This window comes from Ixodes scapularis, unplaced genomic scaffold (genome assembly GCF_016920785.2).
Source record: "Ixodes scapularis isolate PalLabHiFi unplaced genomic scaffold, ASM1692078v2 PGA_scaffold2__306_contigs__length_199485367, whole genome shotgun sequence".
In the NCBI taxonomy this organism is placed as follows: Eukaryota; Metazoa; Arthropoda; class Arachnida; order Ixodida; family Ixodidae; genus Ixodes; species Ixodes scapularis.
The window spans coordinates 6012495-6040067 of NW_024609857.1; the positions used below are offsets into that span (position 1 = coordinate 6012495).

Here is a 27573-nt window from a genome sequence, read left to right on the forward strand (position 1 = left end):
AGCCATTGACTACGCTCCAACGTATACGGATGAAACGAAGTGTATAGTAGCCAACAGTGGCGTACCAACTTGTTTTTGAGCGGGGGGGGGGGGGGCAAACTGGGCCCCCCCCCCCCCTGGCCCTAGGTAACCCTTGGGCGCCGCCGGCCAGTGTTTGCGCTGCCCAGCGGCGGCTGTTTCAGGGGGGGGGGGGGGGCGGCAAAACACATGTTTTGCCCCCCCCCCCCTCCCCCACTCTGAGAACTGAGGGGAGGGGGCGAGCGCCCCCCTTGCCCACCCGGTTGGTACGCCCATGGTAGCCAACGTTACTCGATCACGATCAACTCAGTTGGCAAACTCCCTCGGAGAGCGTGATCCCACCTCGTACCCCCTCAGCCGGGCTAACACTACTCGAAGCGCCAACCTTCTTGCTCGCCGCGGCGTGTCTTGCAACAGCAGTTCAAAACACGGCCGCAGCGGGCAGGAAGGATGACGCTTCAAACAGCATTTCCGAATCTGGGATTATCAGCGGAAACTGACGTGTGTCAGCGCGTGTCTTTGAAGGGATCACGCTCTCCGTGGGAGTTTGCCAACTGAGTTGATCGAGTAACGCTGTATAGTAGCTTCTGGGAGTCCATCGCTTTTTGAGCACATATCCCGAGCATATATCGTCAACGAGTGCTGCCTCAATCGCACGCTGTGCTCTGGAAGCGACGCTCAAATTGTGGCGTCCGTCGATGATGCCTGATGGGGTTTCGTAAAGGCAGACTTACATGGCTTGTATACATCGTAAAAAAGACACTCTGTTTGCTGCAGACACCATGACAGAAAATTCTGCGGACACACGTGGAGCTTGTTCAAAGCGCGTTTGCTTCGTATATTTGTAGGCTTCGAGATGCTTGCAGAGAGTTTTCGTACGACCAATGTGACTAGGACCGCCATACGAGGAACAAACACGCCCAGGACGGTGCCTCCAGACTGTCTTTTGTATGACGTCTTAGCGGTGAGACCGCGGTGTAGAATGTCTATTACACCCGGCAGCTTAGTCGGACAGCGGATGCACAGAGAGTCCGGGCGTCAGACGTCGCCGGGGGACGAGGACCCCGTCGAGCCGCGTTCGCTGCTGCCCCGGGCACGTTGCCCGAGCGCGTTGAGCGCCTTCTCGAGCCGGTGTCCCTGCTGGGCCAGGATGTCCATCCGCTCTTCGAGGTGCCGCAGTAGGCGCTCCATCCCCTCCTGGTGCTCGTAAACCTTCTCGACCGTGTACTGTGAACATCGAAGGGCGAAACGGACCTTGAGAGGCTCATCTTGCACTTTCATCCTGTTAGCGTGACTACATATATTCGCTATCTCCGATGCGGGCGACGCCAACCAGCGCAAACGACGTGAAAGAAAGGAGCAAACCACTTTATCCGAGAGACCCTTTTCAAAAGCGCCTGCCATCTACCGCACAAACTGTCCGAGTCCGAGCTTGATAGGGAACATACAGTATTATATAATACGATGTATACAATGGCCACGAAGGTGCATCAGCGTTCGACATGTGCGGAGCGCAAGTTCGTCTGCTTCTTGAGCAGGGCTTGCGGTGACGTCAGAACGACGCCGAGCTCTGATTGGCTGCGATTGGAAGGACAGTGGGTAACCTCAAGACAGCTAACATTTAGATCTACCCACCATACCTCCGTCGCAGCCAATCAGAGCTCGGCGTTGTGACGTCATCTCGACCCTGCGCAAGAACCAGACGAACTTGCGCTCCGCATAGGTTCGGTTTGGCTCGCATCGGGAACGAGTACTACGTCAGTCTTCGGCAAGGACTCGGATCCAGTGGCACGCTTCGTGCCCGAGAAATGGCGACAGCCAATGTTGCTCGATTGGCTTTCGAAAAGAATCTACACTCCGTGACAACTTTTCTCGGCAATGCAGTGAAAGGTGCGTGTATGCGTCCCCTCTTCCCTTTTGAGCGCCGATGAAAGCTGCGAGCGCTTTCTCCTCCTCTCCCCGGAAATGCCAACAGAAGTTGTTCCCGAGTGTAGTGTGCAGCCAGAACTGGCGCGAGTCTGCAGCAGACACGAGGTTGGAGATGCGCATACTAAGGGCGGGGAGTCTCAGGGTTCGAGTCGAGACTCGGTCTGTCGAAAACGAAATTGGTCGGCCTTATTTAAGACGACCTAAATAAGAAGCGTTGCCAAGGCTGACGCGAACGAGCTTTCTCGACAGTTCAATTTTATTGTGACTGTCCGACATAAGAGCGATTGAGTCAGTTTCGAGCCTGTCGGCTCTGATTCTTATAAAAAGCAATTGCGCTCCACAAAAAAAGGAAATAATAATAAAAAAAGAAAACACAAAGAGCAGTGGAACCGACGTTGACGTGTACGTAAAATCCCTTACCACTAATGTGACGGTAGGTTTTCGTTCCTCAAGTTCTCTGGTAAGCCGTCATAAAGAAAAAAAAAACATTGCTTTCCAAAGGCGTTTATAGGATCATGTTCTTTTTACGTAGGGAATGGAACATAAAATATGCAGCGGTAAGAGTTCTTTTGTTTGTGGCTTTACGCTGATCTTCAAAAAGGGCACTGAGAGGTCAAAATCATTTATTTATTATTATTATTATCCGAAACGATTGAAAACGATGCCTGGACATTACCCTCGAAATTCGGAGCTTGGGAACTGAGTATTTGTGAAGCAACAAAAACTATTTCCCAAATCCGTATTTGAAGTTCCCGCGCAATCCGCGCCAGTGCAGTGACGTAAAAGATTGAGTCGTCCTGCAACTCGAGTTTCTTACACGCCTTCAAATCATCCCGACCCAAAGTGTCGTATTCGCCCGCGTCCCGCGTTCAAAGTCTATTCCCCGTGCCTGCCGCCTATCGCTGCGAGCAGACGACGCTTCACTTTCGAGTTTGAAGTACTTTTAGGGCCCTTTCAGCGATCTGGAATTCTTTGAAACGGTGTGAGGTCGAAGAGAACGCGCAGGGGGCTTTTGTCAGCGACGTGAGTGGCCACGTCGTGCCGGTTCCGCTTGAAAGGCTGCCCCGGCGGAGCCACGACCGAAACCACGGTACACAGACACCAAACCCAGTTATTTTGACCGTTTGAAGATTTCCTTTTCGAAGGCTAAGAGGTCGTCTGGCACCTAAACAAAAGAACTTCGATCGATTCCTCGACTTACGGGTCATTCTCAATGCTGTATGTGCCGAGCGCCGCCAGCGCCGCCATGTTTTCCGACGGAAGATAAAAGGCCAGGAGGTGGACATCACTCTGGACTCCGATTTTCGGTATTTCAAAATGAAAAGACATAGTGCGTTCGTAATTGTGTTAACAAACATGTTTTACGAATGTCGTTACTAAACATAGAAATGTCGATTACAAAGCTTTTACACTTCATGACCTTTGACGTCAGAAATAAAAAGGGGGTCAGAAGAAGAAGATAAAAACGCAAAAGAAAACAAAAAAAAAACTTGCGCCGTTTTAGACAACAGCAAAGATATGACCTTTGGGGTGTCAGTGCCCCTTTAAGCTACCGTATAAGCTACAGAAGCGCCCGTTCACACCACGCGCTGCCTCTATTTCTACTACGCTCTACTTGAACTGAGGAAGTACGGGCGCGACGTCGGTCACGAGCCGCGGAAGCCACCCGTTCCCTCCGCGCTCTCTCCTGGGACGGAGTACGGCTTTGGGGTGGCGGCGCCACGATGAACAGTCTGCGGCAGTGACGACGTGAGCGACGGCGCTGGTTTCCTGGTGCTTCTGAAGGAAACGGAAATGTTCAACGTTCAGGCGATGAGCAGGGTGGGGGGACGCATGCAAATAAACGAGACGAAGCTCTGCTGGGAAGGTGGGGGCAAGACGACAAGTTTTTGGCAAAACGCATTTTACGTTTCGAGTTGGGTTCGAGAAGTAGAGATGTTAGAGTGAAATTGAACGCGTAGGAAGTTTCTAAAGCGCGTAGCAATTGGATATGCCAAAGTGGGATTGCGTATAGCGGGAGTAATATTTGTAAACACCTGTTTTGAAGTTATCGTCAGCAGACAGGGGAAAACGCTCCGCTGACGCTTCCTCGAGGGTGCGCCGTTATTGGCGACTCATCACGGAAATCTCCTCTCTTTCCTCTTCGCGTGGCGCGGCTAATGGGAGCACCCGACTTCTCTCTCCTCACGCCATGAGGGGAGAGAAGGGGTTTTCCATCTCCACTGCGACGACAGACAACTATAAACGCCGACACCAAAATGCCTGCCGAGTGTCAAGCGTAAAGCTATTGCTTTAAAATGAATTAAAGAAGACAAAGCCGTGGTTTCAAGCACTCGGTCTTTGAAAGCGCTCAACGTACCTTCTCTTCTCTGGAGCCCGGCTGGAAAGTGTGAATGTTTATTCCGAACAGGCGTCGCATGAGGGTGGCAATCCTAGACTTCCTGTTGGGTCTGACGGTCCTCTTCTGGACCACCACTTGTCGACGCGCCCACGTGGGCAGCATCGTCTCCACCGTCAGCACCAGTTTCACCTGAGGGCCACAAGAACGCTCATTGCAGTTTATCTTTCTCGTTTACTTACGCATATCGCGACACCACGCCTAGGTAGCAGAAAAACCACGAAGAATTTCTCGTAACTCACCAGATGACAGTGTTTTTTAGCTGACATGCGCAAAAGACACCATCAGTCATTGTCTCATCAAAGTAAATGACATTCCATACACTATATGTGGTTTGCTTTTTAATCTCCTTGCAGAAGGAGGTGTGCAAAAAGTGCTTGCGCGTTTCCTTTCAAATAAATGGAGCAGAGATGGGAAGAAACTGGCAATTAGATAAAAATATTTTCCGTTTTATTACCGAAAAATCACCCTTTCTTATTATTTACAGATTCGTCTGTTTGTAATACAATTGTAAAAAACACACGCCGTGCAAGCGGAACTAGAAGGGTAACGTGAAATAATGTGACGACTTAGTCCCTGCCATTCACGCAAGTTTAAATTTATACTTTTTTTTCATATATTTCGAGTCCCAATCCTTCATAGCGCGTGAGTGAAGAAAAGAGAAAGGAATGAGAGGGAACTAAGAAGACGATTCACGGCCGGCGGATTTCGCGTTGAAGAAAGTCAATCCTGACAGCTGAGCTCTTGCTCATTTCGATAAATATCTAGCCATGTCAGAATTTGTGAAAATTGAAAACAGCGTGAAGATGGACGAGGGATGAGTAGATTCACAAAGACAGAGCGCATGTCGGAATACGGACAAAATGGTCCCGGAAAATATGGTCCCGGACAAATGGTCTTGGACAAAATCGTTCCGGACTAAATGGGTCCGGACAAAATGGCCTCCTGAAAAATAGTTCCGGTCAAGGTGGCTTTAGACAAAACGATCCCAGGCTAGATTTTAGGAATAGTTAGCTTGCTCTTTGAGGATCCAGTCAATTTTTCGTGCCTGACGCAAACAGACCGATGTCACCAAGCAAGCTGCGCAAACGCGCGCATTCCTGAACTGGTACAGTCGCCATGCTACTTGTAGGCCGCGTTCCAAAGTTACTCGATCTTACTCCAGGGTAAGGGTTATGTACATTGGCGTTCTAAAGCCAGCCCGCGTCCAGCGTTTTTTTTTATCTTGTGTTGTCGCGTGACATGACCCACCGGAGTAACTCGGGTTCATTTGGGTAAGATTCCGAACGCAGCGCTAGTCATCGCTTTCTGGCTTCCCGGCTCCATAGGGCTGCGGTGTGCGAACATAGTCATACATCATCGTTTGGGACGCCGGGATATCAGCTTAAATTCTCCTGCATGTCTGCACTTCATACGATTGTTTTGTTTGTGATGCTTTAGTTTGTCAGCAAGCGCAGAAAATCAGCCAGTTGTCTTAAGGCCGAACTCCATGGAACGAATTATGTGATGAATAACTGGCGAACGCCACCCGACGGCAAGCTCGCTTTGCGCGCGACGTAGCAGCCACTGTGGTGATTCCAAGCGCAGAGCAAAAGCTGCCGGGAAAAATTCGTCGATTATTCTCAGCATATTCGTCCCATGGACCTTTATCGCCTTAGAATCGTTCGGTTACAGTGTAGTTTGGTCGTCTGCTTCGTGGTCGTCTGCTTCTTCGTCTTCGTGAACGAACCCACTGTGTCCACGCGGTGGTACCTATGCGACCACAGGATAAACAATGTACTCGAGAACTCCGGCTGCTCGGGTGTCTCGATGAACTTGGAAACAAGTGAGCGTCTAGTTCAATGGTAAAAAATTACGAAGATTCGAGGGACCATCGGCTCGGTGTGGCACCGCGGAACAGCATCAAATGTGTCGGTCAAAAACTGAGCTTCGTAGTGCTCAAGCTTTTGCATAACGTTTAATCTACAAAGAAGTAAAAATTGGCTTTCTATGGGAGCTATAATTTTCAAAACGTCGTTTCAGTCTGGTTGAAAGCCTGCGCGACAGGGTATACAGAAGAACTGCGGCGGCATGTCTGCACACAAAGAAGAAATGATCTCCAGAAAGACCATGGATGAGCTCGCGTCTGTCAAAAAGAAGCAACCAGGCCATATACCCGAAAACTTTGGGTGGAGAAGAGTTTTCGTGTACAATTTACATTCAGTTTTATTTTCTTGGCGCGAGCTCCGAGCGCTAACAGTCACCCGAAGGGGGAAGCTTTTTTTCTGCGATCTCGATTGGTGTTAATGCAGAATGCATCAATAGCGCTAGCCTAATAGGCAGTATTCACTGGCGGCCATATCCATGTGCACGCGCTGCTGCTGAGCGCGTTCTGACGGCGAGCTTCCGCAGTCCTCTTGGAGCGTGCGTTTAGCACCATCGAGGTTGCCGGTCTTAGCAGGCTATTAATGTGAGCTCGTTCTGAGCATGCGCTCTAAACATCGCCCTCAAATATGGCGTCCAGTGAATACCTCCTATAGACCACAACAAGGTGGGTGGGGCTCGTTTGCTACTTTTTGGGGGAATTTTAGCTCACCATACTTTTTGGTGGTAAGTGTCGCGCTTATAAATTGCATTATGTTGTGTTTTCACGTTTTGTTTGAAACAAATGAAAGCTGCTTTTGATAAAGCAGTTACATTTGGTCTGCTGCATATCGAGAATCGCTGCTCTTTTTTTAGTGATTGCTCTCATATTTTAAAACACAGCTGTTCTCCAAACTTGCCGTCGCAATAGCCGTTATAACCACCACACGGACGCCCCAAAGTGGTGCGGAGGTCCCGATTGAGATAAACCAGCGGATAAAGCACTACGGAGCGATCGCCCATGGAAATAGTCCAACGTATTTGGAACACTTCGGCACGCCCTACTAAGTCCCGTGCCTTGTAATCTTACGCTCTTTAGCTAACGTGCAATCTGGTGGATATAAATTATGAAGCAAATCGCAAACCAAATCGAGAAACGCTCTTCTTCCTGCCGCGCTGTCCGGCTCTGTTTACCTTTAGAAATTCTTTTCCTGGGGCTGCTTTCTTTCGGAATGACAAATTTCAATGCCTTTTTGCCTGGTGCGATTATTAGAGCACCCGGGTACAGAACCCAGGCGAAGCCACCCATTAAAAACCGCGAGTAAACACCCGATGAAACGTCTCGTGCTTACCAGAAAATTTCCAAGAAGCGTACAATGCGCATTGACTCGGCCGGAAATCTGGGGAGGACTACAGGTACCAGAATGCACCACGGCAGCGGTAGCGTCGCGCAACTCCCGGTGAGATAGGTCCATCGGATATAGAACAAATAAAATCTGTTGCTGAATACTTATGTTATAAAATACTAACCATTTTAAAGTTATTATATCAAACTTAAAGGACATTGCAGGGCAGTAGCTGAGCCAATGAGAAGAGAAAATTATAATATATAAATAATATACAAGTACATATATCGAGTAATGTATCGATAATATTTAACATATTTAGCACGAGAAAGAAAAAAAGGCTGTTCCATAACACGCCATAACCAAACAAGCAGTGCCGAACAGTGCATAACATAAACCAATCGAGCAGTGCCAAAATTAAAAAAAAGTACTTAAGACGTTTGTCGATTTTTCTGTTATTATCACCGGATAGCCTAATCAAGCGCAGAGAGTGCATCGCGAATTTGCTCTTTTAATGTACGCGTGCGTGTTTGTGTATTGACTTCCGGGCTCCAGATTTGCACGGTGCTCTGACTTATAGAAATAGAAGCCATAGAGCCGAGTGAGCCTCAGAGGGGCAGTTCACTAAAACTATCAAAGAGCGCCCAAGGTGTCAACAAATCACCTGGGATCATTTTGTTCGGGTTTGCGCTTGAGATAATTTTGTCCGCGACCATTTTGACCGGGAACTTATTGCCCGGGGGCGTTTTGTCTGAGGCCATTTTGTCCGGGACCATCGTGTCCTACACCCAGCCATGTCAGAATTCGCCGCTCTGAAACAGACCTCCTTTGGATCGGACGCAGCACTGTTGCTCACACACCTGCATGCCGAGCCTCTTGAGCTCCGCTTGTTCGAGGACCACCTTGATGTCGTCGACGGCGAGGCCGACCAGCAGGTTGGACGTGATGATCGTCATGAGCACGAGGAAGAGCGCCATCAGGATGTACGAGGCCGTCTCGTACGGGAGCACGTTTTCATTGAACAGGCTGTCGTACTCCATCTCGCCCACCATCATCACCGTCGTCTTCATGATGGCCTTCCAGGGGTTGTCGAACGCCGGCTGCGCAATTCACCCGGAACGTCCCTGTTCTCCAGACTCGTACGTGACGCGTTGCAACAAGTAACGCGATTAGGTGTAATTCGTTAGTGTCTTCATTGACACACTCTATTATGTGATAAAAGAAATGAGTAATGCATTTTAACTCTTGGTTTTGTAACGAGGGTCACTGGGAAATGCAAGGAACAAGTGACTGTTTGACTCTTCTCTTTAAGCCACGGCCACGGTGCTACTACATCATACAAAAGACAGTTTGCAGGCGCTGCCTGAGGCTAGTTTCTTTCTGGTATGACGTATCTGTCACACTTGTGATACAAAAAACTGTGTTTATACATGTTCAAAGCAAACGTGTACGAAGTACAAAGCAAAGGTGCTTCGAATGCGCTCGAGCTGTAGCAGACGAGCTTCGAATGCGCTCGATCCGTGTCCGAAGATAATTCTGTCATCATGTCTGCTTTTGCATGATGTATGATGAGCAGTGTGACAGCCGCCTTGCACTGCTCATAAACGCGTGTCTGGAACGGCCCAAGAAAATATCTGCAGAATTTCTTAACTCGAACGTGCACACAAACTAAAATATTGTCGACGTTTTGGCTTGGGTTAACGCTGACGCTAGTGAATGTGAGCTGCTCTCATGGCACAGCTATGATACTTTCCACAATATACACCGTTTGAAAAGTCGCCATGCTTATTGCGTCTGCTCGATTTACCTTTTCCGCCTATCAGTACCGTTCTCTTTGAAGCTCAGAGGCCAGTTTGCAGCGTAACGGAACGCGCCCATCGTACTCACTGACAACTTAAGAAATGCAAGGCAAGGCGAGCTACGAGCATATCGGTCCGCAGTCAATACGGTTGCGGTATTAGACGGCGAGAAAAACGAATTATGAACGAAGAATAATAAGCAAGGCCGTGCGTTTCTTAAAGGGACACTGACAGGGTATTTATGCTCGCCGAGGTTTTTAGTTGTACTACCAAGAACAGAATTTGCGGCTCGAGATTCGGTTTCTTACCGCCCTAAAACTGCCGATCGAGAACTGGCCGGTTTGAGTCGCGCTCACGCTCTTCTCCGTGGTCCCGGGCCGTTTTCGAAGGTTTCGACGCGACCACCAAATTTAATCAAAGTCGTGGGTCATTGAAGGCACGCAGTCAGTGCTAAGAATAGAAAAAAAATATGAAACCCATTTTTTGTGGCTTCCAAAAAACTGCAAATACGTTGATTGAAAAAAAAAAAAAAAGGTTGCACAGACAACCGGCAGCGTTCTGTGCATTCACCGCATAATTCTCAACATGGCGTCGTTTCGCGTCTCGTGGGACTCGCAGATGACAACGGACGACGGGCGTGGGACCTCTACTTCAGAACTGTCGTTCACGGTACCGACGAATTCTGCCTTCCTTCGAAAGAGAAATTTTGGACCGTTCAAAAGAACTTATATTCATGCCGTACGACACGCCCGACCAGCAAGCCGATTGCACGAAGACGTCGCCGAGCCGTCGTCTCTTCTCGTGGCTGAAGACATCGCTCGCTCATACGTCAAGCACGAAGTGCGTACATCGAGTTGAATACGCACGCGTTCGGTTTCTTTACTTGGAAGTTGATGCCAATGTGGCCAATGCGTGGTGCTGCCCGACTTCAAGCCGGGAGTGCATGTACTGGAGGGAAATAGGCAGCAAACTTTCCGAAATACAGTCTACCGGCTGCATTACTACGTGCGAAAGAGTTGCTTGAGTAGCTCAGTGGAAAGACGTCCGCTTCATACGCAGCGGGGACGGGTTCGATCCCTATAGTGGGCGTACCATTTTTTTTTTCAATCATTTTGCGATGTTTACATTTCTTTTCTTTACAGTTATAACTGAAAAAAAAATTGTTGTGGACGATACGTCGCTGAACTGAATGGTATGGAATTCCATTTTTGACACCTCTGCCGCGCAATGCCACTTTCAGATGCAGGACATGTGAGGCCGCTCTTCACGCAAAATCTTGGCAGTATTCTTTTCGGAGTCGATCACGGGAATTCACCACGGGCACTCACTACTAATTGCCAACACTTAAATGTACAAATAAAACTCATCTTGAAGTATAGAACAGCGAGCGGAGCAAACATAACTGCAAAGGAATCGCACGGCGAAGGGATCCCGCAACGCGTTTTGTCTGCTGCGCGCAAAAGAAAAAAAAAAAAAATCATACACTCTAAAAAATGTCTGTGAGTCCACTTTCACGCAAAACACTCAGAGAGCCAATTACCACAACTTAGGGAGACAGCTCAGCGAATAACGATGCGAATACATTATGTTTAGACCAAAAACGCAGTCTGAGTTTTCACATTAAGCAATGCAAAACGTCACGCTTGCATTGCTTATGTCGCAACTCAGACTGCGTTTTCTGGTCTAAACATATGCTTCGGCATCGTCATTCGCTCAGCTGCCTCCGTAAGCTGCGGTGATTGGCTCTCGAGTGGTGTGCGTGAAAGTAGACGCACAGACATTTTCTAGAGTGTACGGTCGAGTGTAGCCACGTGACTTCCGCCACTCACTCTCTCCTCTCCATTTCTCCGTGCGGTGCGGGGGTTTCGGTTTCGGTTTCGAGCAGTTGCGTCTTTTGACTTTATTAAAAACATACGTGACTCTGTTGCAAAATATTAATTGGTTAGTATTCCGACAACCATAATAAATCGCCTGGCAAAAAAAAAAGTAAAAAATTTTTAAGGGTGTCAGTGTTCCTTTAAGGTGTCAGGGAGAAGCAAATGCCTCGAAGCCCGCTATACCTGGTTCTGGAAGACGGCCAGGAAGGCCAGGGCGAAGGCGACGATGAACAGGAAGAAGACCATGAAGAACTGGCTGAAGGTGCTCAGCACGCTGGTGAACATGACCACGTAGATGCCCAGGAAGGGAAGCTTGCGAATGTAGATGACCAGGAGCACCCAGCTGAGGAACACGGACACCACGCCCAGCTGCCACTGCCAAGGCTGCGAGGGGAGGACGTGGCATGGAGTCACAAGTTAGTTAGATATAGTACTACCATCCTTCTTTAAAGTTCGCAGTGGGTCGTTCAGAGATGTTAAAAAGAGCGAATGCAACCATGTTTTCTACATTCAACTGTAAACCCCCAAACCTGCCACGGCAACGCATCAAGGACATGTCGGCGTGGTCCATCAAACTTTCTATTTTCAATCGTCTCCCATCTTTTTTCTTTTTCTTCGTTGGCTGTCCTGGTTTATTGGTCGACTCTCTTAAGTTTCGAAAAAAAAGGAAGAAGAAAAAACGCGAAGTACAATGCGCTTACGTACAATAACGTACAATTACGTACAATGACGTACATTTAACCAATGCCTTCCCTTCGTGCTAGCCGGACACAAATCGATGCTAACCTACAGACGCCCAAGATCTTACAAGGCTGATCGGTCTTTGTTGCCATGGCAATCCTCTATCTTGTCCTTACAAATCTTCCAAAGGGTCGTTCTGAACCAGTCGTGCCAAGATCGCCTTGGAGCGACATCGTACTGAAAGCGTTCCTTGCCAACAAAAGGGACTTTGACACTGCGTAGGCCACGAACTTATCAGTCGGGATGATCTCCACATATCTCTCATAATGATATTCTTCTTTTGGTCTATTTAAAGACGGAAACATTATTTTTAAATATCGCCAAGCACCGACGCCGCTGGTGGCGGTGAGACCATATGTGCGCTTGTTTCGCCGGTGTGTGGATAACAGAATCTTGGTGTAAAAGAAATGTCTTTATAAAGCGGCCTGTCACCGCGAGTTCGGACCAGGTCAGTGGAGAGGTCAAGGAGAAGAGTCTCATTCCATGGACCAAAATGGCGACCATAAGGGGACCGTGGCCTTGACACTCCCTTCCCAGGAGCAAGTGGGTTTTCTATGAAGGAGCTTATGCAGCGGCGGGGCAGAGCAAGACCAGGGCCACTAATCTGGACACTTGGCGAAAAGTGTCCGCGGTGAGGGATTCGGCAGCCGTAATCGGATCGCGCCAACCTCAAGCGCGGCGCCGACCAACCACGGCCGCTGGGTTCCTCACCAACTCTTTTGCCAAGTGCGCAGATTAGATAAAGCCCCTGTATCCTGGGAAAAGTGGCGCCAATCATTGTGGTGGAAATGCTCGAGACACGTGCCGTGCGTCACTTCTGGGAAGAACACGGCGTCTGCAATCAAGCTCAATGCTGCGCTGTGCCACCATGGTCTTCTTAAGGGATGCACGTTGTACGTGCCTCGCGCATTGACGCACCTTGATCTGCTTTTAAAACATGAAGGGGCTTTAAGGGAGCGGTGCAACGATATTCAGTTGGAATGTTTTTCACTTGTCGCATAGTATCGGTAAGGAAACAATTTGAGCGGAAAATGGTTCGGCACTGTTCGGTGCTTCATTGAAGATCGAATCGTGTTACCAGCGTACGGCCTACATTTAAACGATCGCTTGTGTGGATGCGTCGTCTGCTCCAGGTGAACTGCACTATTTATGTTTAATATGTGTTTCTTTTAAAAGAGATATGTATTGGTTCACCAGCGTGGGAATTCAACAGGACAATGAATTCCAACACGGATAACATAATACTGGTACTGCGGGCTGTGAAATCGCACGCTCTATGTATTTAGTTTTGAAACTTTTAGCTTTTGCAGTAATATAAATATTTAGCACGAAGAGAAGTTAGTGCTGTATTGAAAATTACCGTGCTATTGAGTTCCACTGAAGTCAGTGCTGCCCTTTACTGTGCCAGGATGTGGGTAAATGTTTCGGGAATCGGAACAACGTTGCGATGAGGAGAGAGTGCCTTTTCTCGTTACGATACGGAAACTGTTCGTTGACAGGACAAGTGAAACAAATTATTCTAATATATCTGCCTCGAGCGGAACAAACAAGAGAAACCGAGCAACGCAGTAGCGTGCGTTTTATTAGATGCTTTTCTTGGTAGTGTAGTTCACCCGCTTCAACTTTCTCGTTGAGGGCCGCGGATGTTAAGCGGCTAATAGTATAAATTTATGGCTAAATAATCTTATATTCAAACATAGCAGACTCTGCAACATGAAAAAAAAAAAGACCGGCTCCATGATACAGACGGCATCGGGTGCAGCGACATATTTTTACTGATGAGGACTAGCGACACTCACGAGACTTTCCGATCAACCTCCGCCCTCACAAAAAAGAAAGGAAGAAGAAGTGTTCAGAGCAAGAAGCTTGATTTTTCGCTCCTTCTAGAACCGAACGCTTTAGGCCAGTTAATTGAATTTTCATCTCGAAAGGACACCATCTACCATCAGCAGTTCTGCTCAGCGACAGCCCGCCGACCACAAATGGAAGGCCAACCTCCTCTGTGAGTAGCAGAAAGATTTTGACGCCCAATCCACAGAAAGCGTTTGACGCCCAATGACCGGGGCCTAAATTTGCGCTGCCTTGACCATAGCATTTTTGATGGTACGTAGATATCAATTAAAAGCTTTAATTTATATAAGAACGTATTCCAACGCGGCGTTATATTTAAAGATGAACTGAGTTCCTCAAGCTCCAAAAGAAAGGAACAGAGCTCTTCCGTCAGGCTAGAGTAAGCACCCTGGTCACAGAAGTAAGCCCTTCTGGGAACACATTTAGAAGTTTTAGCTTGAGGGCATTTCAATTTACCAATAACAACGTCGTAGACACTGATTCCTGGGAGAGCCGTTACAGAAGACATAAGAGCTTTTTGATTCGTAAAAAGGAGATCTGGCATACTGGCCCGCTGAATAGCAGTTCTTGTTGGCGATAATAAGTTTTGGTAAAGATTCAAACTTGAAATAAAATTGATGAACAAAGAAGGCAACCTCTCCGTAAATGTCGCACCGCTGGACTCAGCAAACAAGCTTGTCGCTGTCACCCCTCACGGAGACATCCAGGTAACTGCTCATATTCCGGAGGCCTATCCCAGGAACTACGAAAAAGTGAACATGTGCTACTTGAATTTGTATCGCACAATTAAGCAAAAACCACGTAAAACAGCATCGTAGCCACGCGCACATTGAAACCGAAACCAACCAAATTCAAGCAACCTAATGGCGCTGAATGCGTGAGCACCCTCTATTCGCCGGTGAGGCAACAACTAAAATGAGAAGGTATATAACGTGAGGGGCCAGGCGTGCTGCACGTGCCTTACAAGCTGTGTTTAGCACAAACAGATATATGACTCCGGTCTGGCTACATAAAAACCTGGTTTTGTTTTCTCCGCCTTTGTGCCCTGCCATTACACACTGGACAATGGAACATCCGTTGCACCGCTAACGGACGGACTAAGGAATATCAGTTGCCATCATTACAAAATTAAGAAAATATACTGAATAAAAGGTTAAAAAGCGCGAACAAACAAGGACAATAAAGAAATCATTTTTGCGCGTACTAATATGTTTAAGTTTTGCTTTTTCCCTCGCGCTATTAGCGACTGAAACGGTTTACCTCTCGAAGTATTTATCGACGCCACCTTTGTAGAAGGTCTCGAGCGTCTTGATAACTAGCATGTTTTGCTTTGTACATTGCTGCACCTTCATCTTTTTCGCATGGACATTAGGATTGTATAAACCTTCATACTACTTCTGGATAGGTCATTTTGTATTAGTGCATGATGGAATTACATACTGCTTGATGCTTGCTTCCCCCCCCCTCCCCTTTTTTAAATAATATATCCTGTATATTTGCTAGTTAGTTGTAATCCTCTTAATGTCGTGTTATTTGTTTTCGTTGTATGTGTGAATGCATATGTTGTATCCCACACCTACTTGGGCCTTCAATGGCCTGTAGTATCCTCTAAATAAATAAAATAAAATAAATAACACGGACAACAGGCGCTTTACTCTCAACTGGTTTTTATTAACACCATTGTCACCTATATATACACATTGCCCAAACCACATCGGATTCAATCGCCACAATCAGAGCCAACCTTCTAGAAACACCATCTCACTTTGAAGCACTTTGAAACTCAGACGGAGCGCTGACACAATTGTTTTCTTTCTTTTTTTATGTAGAATGCCTCTTTAATCTCTCTTTGCGTTTTTTCCTTTGCCTTTCTTAAAAACTTTATGCCAGTCAGGTCAGGTCAAGTTACACTCACATCGCCTACAATGGTCGGCGAGATGGCCCCCCGCGTTGTTGCACACACATAAACCTGACCTGTCTGGCACCAAGTTTTTAAGAAAGGCAAAGGAAAAAACGCAAAGAGAAGTTATAGAGGCATTCTAGCGCTCCGTCTGTGTATTTGCTTCAGTGTGAGATGGTGTTTCTGGAAGGTTGGCTCTGATTGTGGCGATTGAATCCGATGTGGTTTGGGCAATGTGTATATATAGGTGACAATGGTGTTAATAAAAACCAGTTGAGAGTGAAGCGCCTGTCGTCCGTGTTTCTTTTCTGTCCTCGTTTGTTCGCGCTTTTTAACCTTTTATTCAGTAATGAACCAACTAGGCCCAAACCCAAGTTTTAAAGAAAATATAGTATGTAGCCAAGCACGAGTGTTCTCGATCAAAATAAATGTACCCGCTGCATTTTTACAGAAAAAATAAGCATTATAATCTTTACAGCGAAGTCGACCTGCGGATACTGAGTTTGGCCGTTTCGAGAGCGTGGGTGCGATTGCGGTCATTTCTAGAAGAGATACAAAAAAAAAAAAAAAAAAAAAAAAGGACGGAAAATTGCATTGAGTTAATTGAAAATTAATAGGATCGGTGGCAATAATAAAAGAGTTGAACGAAATAAAAAAAAAATTCTCGATAAAGCGTGTTCAAATTATCGGTAAATATCATTTTTGACGATATTTCAGACTTCATAAAAATATTCTGTGAAAATTAACTAAACTAAACTTATACCCGTCGATAGCCCTAGGACTACACCGGCATAGTGTTTGGTAAGCGACAAATATATTACCTCATGAAATACAAAGCTCTGAGCATGCCAGCGAATTGTCAAAGAGACGATGTTTGGCATTTTTTACCTCAGTAGAAACAAAATACAAAAATATTTTTATTTGAACTAAAAAGTAGTCGGCATGGTATACAAGCGCACAAAAAATTACTGTAAGTTTTGTAAACCTTCCGTATTCATACCAGAGCACAGAAGTGGGTAGAAAAATCACGGAGTAAAAAACAAATTTTCACCCTGTTAATATCTTTTGTGAAACGAAAGTTCTTCTTTTTTTTTTTTTTAATGTTGAAAACCGGTCTTGTCCTTTACACAAATGGGAAAAATACATATATTTAAAAATATCGAAAGACCCACTCCGACAAGCGTGCTTCTATTTTTTTTCCACATTTTGATCGTGATAGTTTTACTGGTAAATCATAATTGAGAAAGCTTTTACCGCCGAATGTTTTAGAGATTTTCGGACGCGGAACACTAATTATATAGTTTTAATTTTTTTAGCAACTGCTTGTATAAAGCATACGTCTCCCGGTGTTCCATTCTGAAACACGAGAAAGAGGCCGCGTTCTTATAAAGTGGAGTAATTTTCTCCGGGAATTTGTGGACCATCCAATGAAGACGTGAGCACGCGAGGGGCACCTGCCCAAGTTGCCCAAGTGGTGAACGCCGATATGCGCCCCCTAGCGTGCTTTTCGCTGCGATGCGTGCACAAGTAGCAGACGTGCACTCGAAGTTGTCCACTTTTGGAATAGCGAAGCTACCGCGCATGCTCAGTGACCACGTCCGTTCCCCTTGTGTATGCGAACAGCCACTGATCTCTATTGCAGTAGGCTGGATCGCGGACCGCGGCCTCGGCAGCTGGGGCCCAGTGTCGCCACCGGCGGCCATTGATTGACACCAGCCAATGCATGGGACTCTATGGGAAGAACGAGAAAAAGTGCCGTTTTCCCCCATTTCTAAGCTGGTGTCGGCACTGAAACTTTTTGGGTGCTTTTCGACAAGCCCGTCAAATAGCTTGCGTACAAACATTAAAACAGACAGCCCTCGCAATTCTTATAAATAAATATTTTGTGGTCGAGATTGACTCCGCCGTAGTGCAGCTCAATGAGGCGAGTTACCTAGAGTTACCGCGGAGTCGGTGGCGGTTTCGTTCAGTTGGATTTAGCAGACGACAAGATCGAAGGTTTTGCTACGCGGAATTCGCTCATTACCGAAAAGAAGCTGTCGAAATGGAACTTCTTTGTCATTCATCAACTTCTGGGCTTTCCTAAGGACGGTCTTATTTAAGTCAAGTTCCTTTGTTTACTCCACTACGAGAGCAAACTTGCCAGCTCAGCCGCAGGTGCTCCGGTGCGTTTGATATTTTTCTTCAGCGACCGGACGTCTGACAAATACCGATTCGATCTCCAAATACCCGACATAAGGATCGCAGCGCACCATAAAATACTCGCCTCCCAGCACAGCGTGCATGCTTCAATATGCTTACTTTTGTGCGTTTCTCCCATAGACTTGCGTGTATTGCCTCGTGTCAAGGGCTCTGGTGTCAAGCAATGGCCGCCGGTGGCGACACCGACGGACTCCCGATCCGCGGTCCAGCCTACTAAAATAGAGATCAGTGCGAACAGCGCTCGCAGCTGCCGGCGACGAGGCAACCCCGACTTGCCGTCCGGCTCTGCTCGGTCTTGGCTCAGGCCAACAGTGGAGTCACGGCGGCCCTTGAGGGATGTCCAGGAAACAGCGACCATACATGGGTTTTAAGGGGTAGCAAATTTCAGATATTGGCTCGGTGTGTATGTGTGGGTTGGGGGGGGGGGGGGGGGGGGGGGCGACTAATTTAGGCGGCGGGAGCGACCATCAAAGTCGCGGCGGAAGGCGCCCAGCAGATTATCTCGCTGCCTTCGTTGCCGTGTAACATGCCACCTAAACCAAAAAGACCTCAAAGCGACAGCTAACCATTCTCCTCTAAAGAGAGATGACAGAACTTAAAATAATTAGAACGAGTCGCGTTACTGTCGTATCCGCGTAGTGAGAAGACACTACAGCCCGAATAGTCGTTGGTGTACTTTACAGGATGTCAGAGTCTATCTTGCACCATCAGCCGCTCGCTGTCAACGAGCTTGAGTTTACTCAAGCTCGTTGCTCGCAGTTCTATGAGTTCGCGCGTTCAAAGATCACGCGCCCCTCCGCACGCGAAACGATCCTCTTCTGTTTCTGCGCGAGTGGAACAGCGCTAGACATCACACTCCTACTCCCTCAGTCGTCGTCGCCGTATCTTTGAGGAGGCCGCCTTTGACGTTGAGGTAGGTCTAGACGTAGCCGTTGTCATAACGGCGTTTCAAACGGGGTGGATGTTCGGTTGAGCGCCTGGGGCATCTTGATCCTCGGTTGGTACCGGTCCCTCAGTGGTCGGAATGGTCCGCTTTGCTGGCAAAGCTTGTAGGCCATTATTAATATTTCGTGTCGCAGTGGGTCCCGCGACCAATTTTTCTGAAGAGTCAGTGACGGTGTTCCTGTGAATCAGAGCCAACCTTCCAGAAACACCATCTCACACGGGAGGCACTCACTTGATCGAATGACGTTTTAGCGAACGCCCACGTTTCATCGAACGACACTTTAGCGAATAGTCGGACGCCGCGAAGCGGCGTTTTCGGGTGGGCCAAATGGGTTCACATTTTTGTAATGAGTTGCCGAAGACTGTCGCCGCGAAGCGGCGTAAAGCGCAGCGCGACGGATGGGTTAACGCGCGCCCCCGTTATTCGCTAAAACGACCATTCGCTCAAATGTCGCCGTTCGCTAAAATGTCATTCGCTCTTGTGATATGGACCCATCTCACACTGAAGCAAATGCACAGACGGAGCGCTAGAATGCCTCTATAACCTCTCTTTGCGTTTTTTCCTTTGCCTTTCTTAAAAACTTGGTGCCAGACAGGTCAGGTTTATGTGTGTGCAACAACGCGGGGGGCCATCTCGCCGACCATTGTAGGCGATGCGGGTGTAACTTGACCTGACCTGACTGGCATAAAGTTTTTAAGAAAGGCAAAGGAAAACACGCAAAGAGAGATTAAAGAGGAATTCTACATAAAGAAAGAAAGAAAACAATTGTGTCAGCGCTCCGTCTGTGTTTCAAAGTGCTTCAAAGTGAGATGGTGTTTCTAGAAGGTTGGCTCTGATTGTGGCGATTGAATCCGATGTGGTTTGGACAATGTGTATATATAGGTGACAATGGTGTTAATAAAAACCAGTTGAGAGTAAAGCGCCTGTCGTCCGTGTTATTTATTTTATTTTATTTATTTAGAGGATACTACAGGCCATTGAAGGCCCAAGTAGGTGTGGGATACAACATATGCATTCACACATACAACGAAAACAAATAACACGACATTAAGAGGATTGCAACTAACTAGCAAATATACAGGATATATTATTTAAAAAAGGGGAGGGGGGGGGGGGGGGGAAGCAAGCATCAAGCAGTATGTAATTCCATCATGCACTAATACAAAATGACCTATCCAGAAGTAGTATGAAGGTTTACACAATCCTAATGTCCATGCGAAAAAGATGAAGGTGCAGCAATGTACAAAGCAAAACATGCTAGTTATCAAGACGCTCGAGACCTTCTACAAAGTTGGCGTCGATAAATACTTCGAGAGGTAAACCCTTCCAGTCGCTAATAGCGCGAGGGAAAAAGCAAAACTTAAACATATTAGTACGCGCAAAAATGGTTTCTTTATTGTCCTTGTTTGTTCGCGCTTTTTAAGCTTTTATTCAGTATATTTTCTTAATTTTGTAATGATGGCAACTGATATTCCTTAGTCCGTCCGTTAGCGGTGCAACGGATGTTCCATTATCCGGTGTGTAATGGCAGGGCACAAAGGGCGGAGAAAACAAAACCAGCTTTTTATGTAGCCAGACCGGAGTCATATATCTGTTTGTGCTAAACACAGCTTGTAAGGCACGTGCAGCACGCCTGGCCCCTCAAGTTATATGCCTTCTCATTTTAGTAGTTGCCTCACCGGTGAATAGAGGGTGCTCACGCATTCGGCGCCATTAGGTTGCTTGAATTTGGTTGGTTTCGGTTTCAATGTGCACGTGGCTACGATGCTGTTTTACGTGGTTTTTGCTTAATTGTGCGATACAAATTCAAGTAGCACATGTTCACTTTTTCGTAGTTCCTGGGATAGGCCTCCGGAATATGAGCAGTTACCTGGATGTCTCCGTGAGGGGTGACAGCGACAAGCTTGTTTGCTGAGTCCAGGGGTGCGACATTTACGGAGAGGTTGCCTTCTTTGTACATCAATTTTATTTTAAGTTTGAATCTTTACCAAAACTTATTATCGCCAACAAGAACTGGTATTCAACGGGCCAGTATGCCAGATCTCCTTTTTGCGAATCAAAAAGCTTTTATGTCTTCTGTAACGGCTCTCCCAGGAATCAGTGTCTACGACGTTGTTATTGGTAAATTGAAATACCCTCAAGCTAAAACTTATAAATGTGTTCCCAGAAGGGTTTGCTTCTGTGACCAGGGTGCTTACTCTAGCCTGACGGAAGAGCTCTGTTCCTTTCTTTTGGAGCTTGAGGAACTCAGTTCATCTTTAAATATAGCCGCGCGTTGGAATACGTTCTTATATAAATTACAGCTTTTAATTGATATCTACGTACCATCAAAAATGCTATGGTCAAGGCAGCGCAAATTTAGGCCCCTGTCATTGGGCGTCAAACGCTTTCTGTGGATTGGGCGTCAAAATCTTTCTGCTACTCATAGTGGAGGTTGGCCTTCCATCAATTGTGATCGGCGGGCTGTCGCTGAGCAGAACTGCTGATGGTAGATGGTTTCCTTTCGAGATGAAAATTCAATTAACTGGCCTAAAGCGTTCGGTTCTAGAAGGAGCGAAAAATCAAGCTTCTTGCTCTGAACACTTCTTCTTCCTTTCTTTTTTGTGAGGGCGGAGGTTGATCGGAAAGTCTCGTGAGTGTCTCTAGCCCTCATCAGTAAAAATATGTCGCTGCACCCGATGCCGTCTGTATCATGGAGCCGGTCTTTTTTTTTTTTCATGTTGCAGAGTCTGCTATGTTTGAATATAAGATTATTTAGCCATAAATTTATACTATTAGCCGCTTAACATCCGCGGCCCTCAACGAGAAAGTTGAAGCGGGTGAACTACACTACCAAGAAAAGCATCTAATAAAATGCACGCTACTGCGTTGCTCGGTTTCTCTTGTTTGTTCCGCTCGAGGCAGATATATTAGAATAATTTGTTTCACTTGTCCTGTCAACGAACAGTTTCCGTATCGTAACGGGAAAAGGCACTCTCTCCTCGTCACAACGTTGTTCCGATTTCCGAAACATTTACCCACATCCTGGCACAGTAAAGGGCAGCACTGACTTCAGTGGAACTGAATAGCACGGTAATTTTCAATACAGCACTAACTTCTCTTCGTGCTAAATATTTATATTACTGCAAAAGCTAAAAGTTTCAAAACAAAATACATAGAGCATGCGATTTCACAGCCCGCAGTACCAGTATTATGTTATCCGTGTTGGAATTCATTGTCCTATTGAATTCCTACGCTGGTGAACCAATACATATCTCTTTTAAAAGAAACACATATTAAACATAAATAGTGCAGTTCACCCGGAGCACTTGGAGACAGGCATCCGTCGTGGTGATCCATGCTTCCTAACGTCTGCCTAGAGCAGACGACGCATCCACACAAGCGATCGTTTAAATGTAGGCCGTACGCTGGTAACACGATTCGATCTTCAATGAAGCACCGAACAGTGCCGAACCATTTTCCGCTCAAATTGTTTCCTTACCGATACTATGCGACAAGTGAAAAACATTCCAACTGAATATCGTTGCACCGCTCCCTTAAAGCCCCTTCACGTTTTAAAAGCAGTGCAAGGTGCGTCAATGCGCGAGGCACGTACAACGTGCAGCCCTTAAGAAGACCATGGTGGCACAGCGCAGCATTGGGCTTGATTGCAGACGCCATGTTCTTCCCAGAAGTGACGCGCGGCACGTGTCTCGATTCCACCACAATGAATGGCGCCATTTTTCCCAGGATACAGGGTCTTTTTCTAATCTGCGCACTTGGCAAAAGAGTTGGTGAGGAACCCAGCGGCCGTGGTTGGTCGGCGCCGCGCTTGGGCTTGGCGCGATCCGATTACGGCTGCCGAATCCCTCACCGCCGACACTTTTCGCCAAGTGTCCAGATTAGTGGCCCTGGTCTTGCTCTGCCCCGCCGCTGCATAACCTCCTCCATAGAAAACCCACTTGCTTCTGGGAAGGTAGTGTCAAGGCCAAGGTCCCCTTATGGTCGCCATTTTGGTCTATGGTCATTTAAATGTAGGCCGTACGCTGGTAACACGATTCGATCTTCAATGAAGTACCGAACAGTGCCGAACCATTTTCTGCTAAAATTTTCTTACCGATACTATGCGACAAATTAAACGTGAGAATCTACACCGTCCGCGGGCAAGAGTGGAATGGTACAGCCATCCCGTGCGAAAATGTCATATGCGGCCCTTATATATTTTATATAAGGCCATTTATCAGGGGTGGCCAGCCGACCGGGCCTAAGAGCCGCAAACGAAACCACGAAACTTCCAAGAGCCACGGGGGGGGGGGGGGGGGGGGGGGGCGGCAAGTTTAAATTTTGTTCAGAGTCTGACTGTACGTATGAGTGCACAAGGCTGTACGACAGTACGTATGGAGGTACAAGGCTGCCAAACCGCGAGCCGTACTTCATCCTGCCTGAAATCCCTTCTTTTTTTCCTGGGGAAACGCGGGAGGGGGGGGGGGGGGGTCCCCTTAGGAGGGATCCGCGAGCCGCACTTGGAACAGCAAGAGCCGCGGTTTGGCCACCCCTGCCATATATGATAATATAAGGAGTCAAATGTGGCCATATACCGCCATATATGGAAGAAAATACTGCCATATATCGCCATATACGCTTGCAAATACGGCCATATGTCGCTGTATAAAAGTTCAAATACTGCCATATATAGCCCGCTCACGACATATATGGCTAGCACGAAGGGAAGGCAATGGCGCTCTCCTTTCAGGGTCCGGTGACTAAGTCCGTAGGCCTACAGAGGCAACGAAGTTAAACACACAGACCCGCTTATTGTACGTAAGCGCGTTGTACTTTGCCGTTTTTTTTTCCTTCCCTTTTGTCGGAACACAAGAGAGGCGACCAATTGCAGCCAACGAAGGAAAAGAAAAAAAGGAAGACGATTGAAAATAGAAAGTTGCGTGGACATTTATTTACAATCTTTAATACTGAAGGCCCCTGGACGACCACATCACGAGTAATACACGAGCTCCTATTGTATGTATACATGAGCAACTAAATCGAGACATGGCGGTAACAACGAGCGTAGTACAAGACGGCATTTAGGTCCCCACGTGTCCCAGATTTTGCATCATCAACAAGAGAGAAAAAATCAATCCTGTACCAACAGGATGTTATGGCACTAGGCACACTGCTTCTCAAAAAAAAAAAGAAAAAAAAAAGTATATTTTGTTTTACCAGGGACTAAATGCACAAGCTACAAACGTGAGCTATCTCCGAATAAAAAGTTAGGGCACAAACGAGCTGGTGAAGGTTTAACATATTTTAAGTCAAACTGCCGAGACTGATTGAGACTCTGTCTGTTGTGTTGTCCTTCGTCTTTTACCGAGTCTCGGGGGTTTGTCTTAAATTAGGTCTCTGCCGTTGATCGCACCTGAAAGTGCACCAGTAGAAGATACCCCTCATGCTTGTGGCCGGTTAGTCCATGTTAAGGTGCAACGACGTATAGGCTGTGAAGTTTAACAGTCGTCGTCTAGTTTATTGTTGGCGAAAAATGAAAAAAGAAAACACATAGCTTTCACATCTTCTATTGTTCACAGATGCACGTGTTAAACGCAAGGCCGAGCTTAGCACTGAGAAAGCATATGAAAAGCGTGCACATGAGGTAAAGCCCCTCCATGTTTCGAAACTTGCGCAAGGTTCGTTGATGCACAAGGCACGTGCAAAGCGCAGCCCTTGGGAAGATCATGGCGGCACAGCACAGCAGTGATACGCAGTGAGCAGGGGGGCTATGTTGCGCTTTTTGCACTCCCAGGAGACTAGGGAGAGGGAAGTGACGTCAACAACGCAGCAAATGCAGATTGGATGTTGATTTTGTTTTCTTCTGTCAACATCCAATCTGATTTGCTCTAGTCGTTGACGTCACTTCCCTCTTCCAAGTCTCCTGGGAGTGCAAAAAGCGCAGCATAGCACCCCTAGATTTACGACACCATGAATTTCCCAGAAGTGGCGCGCAGCACGTGCCTCGAGCATTTCTACAACAACGAATGGCGCCACTTTTCCCAGGATAGAGGGGCTTTGACGTGAGGATCATTGTAGCGCTACTGAGATGTTTCTGGTAGAGTTCCTTGACACACGCACTTTTGCATGAGGGGTGACATCTCATCCGTATTATGTCTTTTGAAGAACACGCAATCCAGTGTGACTAAGGTCGAGCGCATAGCCTTGGCTCATGCTTAGACGTTGGTTTACCGCACAACACACGCACTGAGTGGGCGTCACGCGCTGGCCCACTCAGTGCAACAAAGGATGTCTTCATCCTGAGGCAGACAGACATGTAGGCACCCTAGTTTCTGGACCCAGTCGCTCGGGGCAAGGGTGCGTTGCATACCAGCATGTTGAAGCCACTCTTACCAGTCGAAGCGTATTAACAAATTGCAAGGTGCATTTCATGAAAGAATGGAAAAATGCAGCGACGTGCGTGCACTTTCAGGCTGCAGATTTTTACACGCTGAAAGCCTGAAGAGCGCTATAACTTGGAATGTCCGTACAGAAAGTTTAGTTTGCTCAATGCCTTCTGGCGATTCACACTAACCTCTTTGAGTAGGATGCTGACAAACGCGGATATGCCCCGCGTTCACCTGCAAAATGAACGTCTGACTAGCGATATGCGCCATGATAATCGGTATGTCAGTGTCAATGGACGCTGACTCATACTATTGTTTGGAGAGTATTACCTCAGCGCAAACTTGTTCCCATCGATGTCACGGTATTCGTCCTTGGAATGACAAACAAAAGAAAAAAATGCAGTGACAACAGAGTGAGGTGGAAACCCTGACTCATAACCACATTTAAGCTTTGTCGTCTTTTTCTCTCTTGCTTGTGGAGAAAGATGAAGAGAACGTTAGGAAGTTCAGAAGAATGGCACAGTGGCACAGGATCACGAATTGTAGAGCTTCACACTCGGTGACGGGCAAGGTTATAAGCGCCTGAGCGCCGGTCAAGGGCATGCCCATTTTACCGACCTTTGAACAGCCTCAGCATAAATCTGAGCGAAGCAGCTGGGTGTCGAACGCAGCTGAAGCTACTAAGGAGTGTTTCGTGCCTTGAGTGTGCCTGCAGTGCACATGTTCAAGGACGGTCGTTGAGTCATGTTCGCACTTGCAGTTTCGGCTTCGATGCCGCTTCAGCTGCCGTGCACGCTGCGTCTATGTCATGCATGCACATACGCTCAGCTAAGCACCTTTAGAGGCAACATCCTTTCGCTCTTAGCTTCCATTTCGCTCCCATTCACGAGGGTAGGCACAACAGGTGTTGGGTTAAAAGTAAAGGGAGTGGGCTAAAGCCCGACTTGAACCGATGCTGTCAAAGGCATGCACGCGTAGCCCTTTAAAACGCACGAACTGATTGCGACGAAGAAGATACCTGAAGGTTAAAAAAACTCTTGTATGAGAGAGAAACGGAGCGTAGGCCACTAACCACTTTGAAGGACACTTGTGTAGTGAAGGCGCCGGTGACATCATTATGATCGTTGTAAATGCACAGCTCTGTGAAAACATGTGAACCCTTCAAAGACCTTTCGTGTCCCTATCGAGATGTGGCCTTTTGTTCATTTGTTGGCTAGTTTGTACTGAGCAGAAACTTTCGGATGTCATGCGGGCTGTAAGCTCCCTGACCGAAAGTATCCAAACTGTGGCCACGATATGCAACCAAAATCCGCGTGATTGTTCTTCAAATTCTCATTGATGCAGTCACAATACCAAACCATGTACTCCACTCATTTTGATTGTTTCCGTTAAGCTGAAGCCGGTCACGTCAGAATTCCTGGAGCACTTCACTTCACTTTGCCAGCCGACGCGATGTAGGGGGGTGGAGTTCGTCTTAAAGAGGATTCTTGACCTGGTCGCAGGCGATACTGGGAATCTGGCTCCTAGGAGGAATGGGGCTTGGGCATTCGGATCTCTAGGAACACTTTGACGATGCGTCGCCTTGCCCCGATGGCCCGGCCCCACTGTCGTCTGGGAGCGGATAGTTGACGTAGGTGACGTTCAGGCTGACCCTCTTGTTGCGGCTCTCCTTCTCCATGGTCCTGATGACATTCGACACGTCCGTCACGAGTCGCGCGAATGACGGACGCTTCTTGGGGTCATGGTCCCAGCACTGCAGCATGATCTGGTATCTGCGGTAGAAAGACGGCGCATGGTGCGTGACCTATTAATTGTGGTTTGTCTCCTCGATAATGCGGTCAAGTGCGGTGCAACACGGATGTTTGGAACTGTTTGTGACTCGCGTGTTGAAGAAGACACATTTATCGCGAGAGAGAAACAGCGGGCGAAGGCCGTGCTATCTCGTCATCTGTCTTAGGTGTTTCTTCGCTAGTGATCTTCTGGCCGGCATGCTAGAATCAGCATCTCATCTTACACCGTGGGCTAAGCTAAGACGATTGAAGCAAGAAGGCCCTCTCTCCCCACCTCGAGTATAGAAGCCGAGTCTTTGACTTATTTGAGCGAGTTTTCCGAAGGTGAGAGTTGGCACATGTGGCACCTAATTTTAGTGAAGATGCAGCCGAGCTGTTTTGATAGAGATTTTTCCACCCTGGAAAGGGGGGGCACAAAACAGATAACAATGTGTTTGTTGTGCAGTCCATCTCGCTCCACTATCCAGGGTTAAAACTGCTATTTACTGTAGTAGTTTTGCCATGACAGCAGGTTCAAAGTTAAGAAGTAGACCCTACAAAGTCATAAGCTTGCAATCATGACTCTG

The 27573-nt window shown here is 47.3% G+C and overlaps 2 protein-coding genes across 2 annotated transcripts in view; both read right to left on the minus strand.

Moving 5' to 3' along the window:
• Positions 1-365: 365 nt before the first annotated feature.
• On the minus strand, positions 366-11765 carry LOC115324762 (transient receptor potential cation channel subfamily A member 1 homolog). The gene is made up of 5 exons (XM_040212771.3): positions 11706-11765; positions 11393-11593; positions 8394-8633; positions 4307-4477; positions 366-1245 (listed from the first exon to the last, which is right to left on the minus strand). The coding sequence occupies exons 1-5, from the start codon at positions 11763-11765 to the stop codon at positions 1057-1059; spliced, it is 861 nt and encodes a 286-aa protein (XP_040068705.1). The 3' UTR covers positions 366-1056.
• An 11988-nt stretch (positions 11766-23753) lies between these two features.
• Positions 23754-27573, minus strand: part of LOC8026273 (hepatocyte growth factor receptor) — a 97627-nt gene continuing 93807 nt past the window's right edge. Inside the window, exon 20 of the mRNA XM_040212762.3 lies at positions 23754-26989. Coding sequence (XP_040068696.1) covers positions 26773-26989 — 217 coding nt within the window. The 3' untranslated portion in view covers positions 23754-26772. The remainder of the gene's footprint in view (positions 26990-27573) is intronic.

Bases quoted from the DNA above. Each gene is read 5' to 3' on its own strand.
- LOC115324762 (XM_040212771.3), bottom strand. From the start codon at position 11,765: ATGTCCTTGATGCGTTGCCGTGGCAGGTTTGGGGGTTTACAGTTGAAT. The intron at 11,594-11,705 runs GTTGCATTCGCT...CTCCCCTCGCAG, and splicing joins AGTTGAATGTAGAAAACATG to CCTTGGCAGTGGCAGCTGGG. The intron at 4,478-8,393 runs GTGTGTGAGCAA...TGTGGCCCTCAG, and splicing joins TCAAGAGGCTCGGCATGCAG to GTGAAACTGGTGCTGACGGT.